Here is a 6,946-nt window from a genome sequence, read left to right on the forward strand (position 1 = left end):
TTAAAGTATGACTGAAAATTAAATTCTGCTGGCCGGAGTTCACACCGAGACCAAATCACATCCTTGATTTAGCGAGTAGCACCAGTAACAGAAGGTAAAAAGTTTAACATGTTTTGTTTGGAAATACAGTCAGGTCACGTTGACTGTGCATCACTTTCAATAAATGTATTAATATTAAAGCTTCGAGCCTCAGAAGTGCTTCATTAACTGAACCTCACATTAGACAGTTAAGCTGAAAACAAATGGCTACACAACATGTCAGCTCTTTATTATTTATTCATCCAAAAGTAAATCATTTACATTTCAAACAAACAAAGCCTTTCCAGGTTTTTATCCCCACCGATTCTTTGAGTCACAGAAGACGTTACTCAGAAACAGGTAAGGTTGGATGTCAGCTCGCTTCAACGGTCAAAACCACGAACGGTACCGTCTTTAGTGTCTTCGTTTCAGAAGACAAGCTCAACACAACTAAAATGACAGAGAGAACATGGCAACACAACTTCGGCTGAGAACGACAGCTTGTGTAACATCAGTTTTTCACTTTCACAGCTGATTCTGTCACAACTCTTCCCATCACGTGTCAGTCCGGCTCAAGGAGACTGAGCCACTCTAGAAAGAAAAACACAAATGCATACAAGATGTCTGGTTCCCATCCATTGACGAAATGTGTGGGTTATCTTGCAGCTGTTATTATGTACATTATATACATTAAGGCAACAAACGTTATTAAATGATGAACGTTTCGCCTCTGTGCATCGTCAGTCCACTCTGATGAAGAAAAGCACGTTAAACTTCTCCGTTCACCTAGATTTATTTTTTTATCCGTCTCTCATGGGACGGTAAACATCTCAAGTAAACATTTTGCCATCTCAGAATAAAGAAACTGTAAAAGGTGACACAAAGTTTCCACTGCAAAAATAAATAAAACTTACTGTAATAATCTGCATTGGGAGTTTTCATGGTACAGGTTTGTCATGATCGTCATCGTCAGAGATGACGAACACCTCTCCAGCATCCGCGTGCTTGGCGTGGTCTCCGATCTGCAGCAGTTTGGACGAAACAACCTGACACACCCCGCTCACCGGGAAACCCACCGGGCTGGACTGAGGAGGCGGAGGAGGAAGAGGAGGACTTTCGGCGTCCACCCCAAAGCTCCGGTGCTGAACCGAGCGTTTGTATTTGGCGACGGCTGCTGCGAGGAGCTCCTGGGACACCGAGAATGGTTTCTCCCGAGCCAGCGCTTGATCGGCGAGGAGGTCCAGAAGCGAAGGAGTCGGAGCAGGCGTGACTATGACCTGAGGCTCGTCCGACCCTGCAGGTGTGGAGGAAGTGGGATCCGCTGCCAGCCCTTCTCCGGGCTTACCCTCCACCTTTTTCAAGGCAATGACTTCCTTCTTCACAGCACCAAGTGGAACAGAGTGAGAGACATCTGAGCCCTCGATAAAGACACGGTCTACCTCTTGGGGGAGTCCTTTCATTGACAGACATCCCTGGAGAACACTGCAGCCATCTGATGGACATCCACTGATCGATGACTGCTTCTTCTCAGGCTTGGCCCTCTTCACTCTGAGTGCACATGTGAGACATTGAGTTAGTAATTGGACATCCTTTGACTTTTCATAAGATCTGGAGCTTTTGCTAGGAATGAAACTCTTCACTGAACTTACGGTAATGACGTGAAGAGGTTTAAAATGTTCCTGCTCTCCTTGATCAGCACCCTGCAACAACACATGTCGAGAAAGAGCATGTCTGCATAGACAATCAGGTGAAGAAGAACTTTTAAAACAAATGAAACTCTTCTGCACCAGCGTCACATACCGAGACTGCATCCACCCTTTTGGCCAAAGCGGTTTGACCTCATTGTCCAACAAGGTTTTCAGGTAGTCGTCCATCTCCTGGCTCCCTTTCCTTTCCTTTTTATATCGCTCCATTTTCACCTTTAACAAGTGACAGAAGCGCTCCCTGCAGGAGAGACAATGTATGCATGTATGCTTGAGTTCAAACAGGAAGTTATTCAGCCTCCCCTCTGTCACGGACCACAAAGCCTGATATTTCAAAGCCGAGAGCGAAGTATGAGAGCATGTTAAATAATCTGATGATGTTTCTGACCTGATCTCGTCGCTCCATTTAAACAGCTTCTTCGGACCTCCTCTTTTCCCGCCTTTCTCCTCCACGTTGTCCTCCGGGCCGGCGTTCACCTTCTGTTTGCCTTCTTTCTCCTCCTCCGTCGCTCTGACATGAACACGACCAGCACAAGACGGGAAAGAAATACATTTCAAGTGAACCAGAACTAGAATTGTTCTTTTATACAACTTTTTTGCCTTACATGATGAATCAAATTACATTTTTGAAAAAGATTTCTCACAATGTTCATTGTCTTGAAGCAATCTATAACAGTACAATCCAGTATAGAAAGTGATGTTTTCCCTAACTCATTAACCTCAAACATACACTAATGAACTTACCTCAAAGTCTTGACTTGTTCGTATACTTGGCAGCTCTCGTGGAAGCGTGCAATCTGCTCGGGCATAGCTTTTCCAATGGCTTCCTTGAGTTTGTGCACTGGATCCTCCGCATCAGGTGGTTCCTCCTTATCAGGAGGCAAATTCAAGAAGCGAGTCACGTGCAAATATAAAAACCTGAACGACCCATTCTGCACATGAAAACACACTCACCATGTGTGTGAGCAACAGTTTCTTTACACGTTTGAGGAGTGTGTCTCTGCTGCAGGGCAGGAAAGACGACAGGTGTGTGTACACCTTGGAGCGCAGCTGGCCTCCTTGTTCCCGACACTGCAGCTCAATACTGGACAGAGACGGTGAGAGAGCTGACATGAACTAAAACGGTGCAGTGTGTAAGAACTGACCACCTGTCGCATTCATACTGAAACACATAGGGGGCAGCATATCACAAGAGTAACCGCTAACTGCTGCAGAGTGAGCTGCCGTTAGCTTGTAAGCTCAGTTAGCCGTGCAGCCTTCGAGCAGGACGGGGTGGGTCGCTTTACAACACTTGTCACATTCACCATTCATACACTGAAGGCAGAGGCTGCCATGCAAGGTGCTAGACGACCCGCTCCACCTCCTGAGCTACAGCCGGCCCAAAAAGGAAAACTATTCAACTATTTTTTTGTCATTTCATCAGTCATTTTTAAAAACAGAAATGTCAACACCTGTTGGTTCCAGCCTCTTAATTGTGACGATCTGCTTCTTTTCTTTGTCATTTATGACAGTAAATGAAGAGTCTTTGGGTTTTGGACGGTTGGTTGGACAAAAGAAGCAATTTTGAGACGTCACTTTGACATTTGATGACATTTTACAGACTAAACGATTAATCGATCATGAAAATAATCATTTGCAGCCCTGTTGTCTAGTATCTCATCTGCAAGTGTGCAGGATTTGACTTCCTTGACTATCAACTGACAAAATGTTTGATATTTACGACTCGAATCTGGGCGGATGTGACGTGACATTTTTGACCAGTAGTAGCACTGTGGGTCCTCTTTTTTTTTTTTGTTGCAGAGCTTCATCTCTGTTGTTGGACAACTCACTCGAGCAGGATCGAGTTGATCTCCGGCGTGAAGAACTTGAGTTTTGACTCGCCCTCTGACGTCTTGGCAGCCTGAAAAATAAGTGTAAGTCATCAGTGCATCCATCGTACGCTCCATTGAGCATCGATGCTGAATTTTGTCCACGAATGCAGAAAATTAACGTCAACAAACACAAATCACAAAATTCAACCTTACCACCGTGAGTCTTCCAATGCTGTCTTCCAGTCCTGGAGGAAGTCCCTCTGGCAGCGGGACACACAGATGAGAACTGGGTTGTGACTGGACCTGGACGTGTTCTGAATGAGGCTTCAGCTTTGTACTCGGAGGCTGGACGAGAGTGTGATCTTCTGTTCTGGGTTGAAAGAGCTGCGTCTCTGTGGCAGGTTGAGGAACCAACTTTGGAGACAAGGTCCCTTCGGTGACGTCTAATAAAGAGTCCAGATCAATATCGAAATCCACTGTGTTGGCCGCTTGGATCAGAGCGTGGTCATTGATGGATCCGATTAAACTGAGGAGCGGGTCGGTCAGTCCCGAGCCTCCCCCTCCAGCTGCATCTGCGGGGCACAGAGGGATTGTGGGTACGCCCATGATCGCTGCCACCTTCTGTGCCTTCTCCACCTTCTGTCGCTCCTTCTCCTTCTCTCTTTGAAACTTCTTCAACATGCTGGTGACGCTTAATGTGCCGATGGCCTTCTTCTTCTTTTTCTTCTTTATCTCACCATCCGGTCCAATTTCAGACAGAGTGCTACGAGATAAGCACATTAAACATATGAAGAGATCTATATTGTGAATGTAAGGGGAGGTACACCCAGGCCGTTTGTGATTTCTGTGTTTTGAGAACAACAGGAAGATACAAAAGCTCTGGAAACTGCATAAACAATAATCTGAAAATCTCCAATCTGTGATCTAAGACTCATAAATCCAACACTGCTTTGGTCGGCCTCACCTCGACTTACGATCCACTTTGCTCTTCACCTCTCCATCTCCTCTGCACGGCTTCTTCTTTGGTTTATCCTGTCCACCATTGAGTTTACGTTTCTAGAAAATGTTTGAACGTGTTACATCTTAAATCACGTATAGTTCACATTGAAAACCTAGAGATGTGACACACTGGTGCAAAAAAACAGCTTTGGCATTCACTCATAGATGAAAAAGCATCAAAAACATCCTCTTAAAAATTAAAATGTGCTCCCTCAGACTGATCAAACATTCATCTCAACGCTCTGCATGCTGTTTTTTAAGATGCACGACTTACTTTTGAGGGCTCGAGTGTTTCTGCTGCCGGTTGGTCCTCCGAGTCGGAGGCCTGGCGAAACTGCAGCACGCCGGAGTTTATGTAGAAGCCACCGAACTTGGTCGTGATGGAGGCCGGCACGAACTCGTCATACTACAGAGACCAGCAAGAAGATTTTATAAGTTAGAAAAATATTAAAATATGCCTAAAAAAAAAGGTTTAAACAGATTGTTTAGCCTCTGAATGTCAAACTGCCCTCACAGTGAGTCACTGGTCCAGCTGTGAAGATATCGAGTCAGTGTTGACTGAAATTATTTACTTAAAAAGGCAAAAATGACTGAAAACTGTCAATATTTCCTTCTTTATTTTGATACTTTGTCTTGTGTGGAGTGTCTTGATTGCCTCTGGGTTATGAATTAATAATTATTTGGCAAAGCAGATGTGTGACTTAACACGGACTCACAGCTTCAGAGTTGTCGATGAAGGAATCCTCGTCATCGTAACCGTATCCGATGTCGATCAAGTCCTGAATGCGGTCCTTCTTTTTCTTAGGTTTGCCACCCTGCAGAGAGGACACACAACATCGTCGTGCCGTTTGTGTATGACGACATTTAGCGAGAGATTGATTTTACTAGATGTTGTCATTAAAAAGACAAAAATGATTATCTGGCATCTTTACTTATAAGTGAGGATTGCAAAAAAAACAAAAACAAACTCACATATTTCTTCTCAAACTTCTTTGCCAGAGCAGCGGCCTCGTCGCTCGCTCTCTTGTCCTCGTTTTCAAATCTGCTCAGAGGGACTCCATCTTTTGTGTGCTTGACCTAAAAACAAACGAGAAGTCTCACATCAATCATATGTTTTACACAAAAATAAAGACAGTTGTGTGTTGCTGAGGTGTTGAGGCATGTTCAGGTTGCCAGGTTGTCAAGAAAACAAGCAAAGATGATCAACAATTGAGTCAGCGTCTCTGTGATTTGTGTATCTTAAGAGGAAAAAGTGGAAACCAACACAAATCATTTACACAAAAAGGCTAAATAATCTTACTCTACTCAAAATGAGTTGTGTTGATGTTTCAGTGTTTCACTTGATTGTTTATTTTGTGAAAACAAGTAGATCACATCGCTCCAGTTCTCAGATCTTTACAGAAGCTTCCTGTCAGTCAGAATAGATTTCAACATCCTGCTGTTGGTTTATAAAGCGCTGAATGGTTTTGGGCCTAAATACTTAGATCTGCTGCCACGTTATGAACCACGCAGACCTCTGAGGTCGTCGTTATTATGAATTACTCCTTTACTCCCAGAAAACTGCAGGTCTGCTCCAACTCTCACCTCTTTTAAATAAAGAAGACCTTTCTGTTTGCCACAGCCTTTCACTGAAGCAATGTTAAGGCTTTGAACTGCACGGTGACCATGTGATCATGACCACTTTGTACATTTTCTATACTATGAGGGTTGATCTGGATGTTTTTAAGCTCTATACAGCAGCTGTGGGACACGACTGAAGTCTGACTGGGCTCAGTGATCCTCAGCAGAAGTCAGATTTAAACCCACCTTGTTGTCAACGAGCTGACTGTAGCTGAACTCTGGGAAGCTCCTCTCATCAGGCTCGAATAAAGTCAGCACCAGTCGGACTGTGTCTGTGTCTGCGGGTCGGTCTGGATGGTTTTCCTTCACCTGCTGGACACCTGAGGGAGACCTGTCAGCTGCAGCCGGTGTGTCTGAGGACGGAGCTGCGTCACAGGACAGGGTGGTCAACTGAACCCTGCGAGACTCAGCCATCACAGCTCATCACACAGCAGCAGACTGTTGCTACAAGACATGAAGGTTTCGTTAAGTAGAAGTACACGCAGGTGTGCTCAGCTTCTGCTCACATGACCAGCGACAGCCAATCACCTGCATCACACTGTTTGTACCAGCTGACCTCATGAGTTTAGTCACTTTCCTGTGAGGTTGGTCCTGTTAGCTTCTGCCTCACTCCCATTTTATCTTTAAATAAGGGAGTCAAGTTTTACAACATCATTTCAGACTTGTTTACAACTTCAGTCACAGGCGTCTAAAGAACTTCTTGTGGTTCAAAATTAAAGTTTTTATGACGGCCTAATTTTGCTACATGCAGCAGAAACTACAAGCCTCGCCTCAGTGGACTGCAAGAGGCAGGTA

At 44.6% G+C, this 6,946-nt stretch overlaps 1 protein-coding gene across 1 annotated transcript; it reads right to left on the reverse strand.

Moving 5' to 3' along the window:
* Positions 1-258: 258 nt before the first annotated feature.
* Positions 259-6,595, reverse strand: LOC311270204 (ubinuclein-1-like). The gene is made up of 14 exons (XM_084374948.1): positions 6,338-6,595; positions 5,504-5,608; positions 5,248-5,346; positions 4,806-4,937; positions 4,497-4,588; positions 3,746-4,295; positions 3,551-3,621; positions 2,676-2,805; positions 2,466-2,590; positions 2,110-2,232; positions 1,819-1,962; positions 1,668-1,718; positions 933-1,566; positions 259-609 (listed from the first exon to the last, which is right to left on the reverse strand). The coding sequence occupies exons 1-13, from the start codon at positions 6,563-6,565 to the stop codon at positions 957-959; spliced, it is 2,460 nt and encodes an 819-aa protein (XP_084231074.1). The 5' UTR covers positions 6,566-6,595; the 3' UTR covers positions 259-609; positions 933-956.
* Positions 6,596-6,946: the final 351 nt, after the last annotated feature.

The sequence above is a fragment of the Pagrus pagrus genome (assembly GCF_965226575.1).
Source record: "Pagrus pagrus genome assembly, chromosome: 2".
In the NCBI taxonomy this organism is placed as follows: domain Eukaryota; kingdom Metazoa; phylum Chordata; class Actinopteri; order Spariformes; family Sparidae; genus Pagrus; species Pagrus pagrus.

What these genes read in the sequence shown, in the direction of transcription:
- LOC311270204 (XM_084374948.1), bottom strand. Translation starts at nt 6,565, where the DNA reads ATGGCTGAGTCTCGCAGGGTTCAGTTGACCACCCTGTCCTGTGACGCA. An exon ending in AAAGTGGATCGTAAGTCGAG is followed by an intron (nt 4,296 to 4,496) that starts GTGAGGCCGACC and finishes CTTATCTCGTAG; the next exon opens with CACTCTGTCTGAAATTGGAC. An exon ending in GAACAAGTCAAGACTTTGAG is followed by an intron (nt 2,233 to 2,465) that starts GTAAGTTCATTA and finishes TGTTCATGTCAG; the next exon opens with AGCGACGGAGGAGGAGAAAG.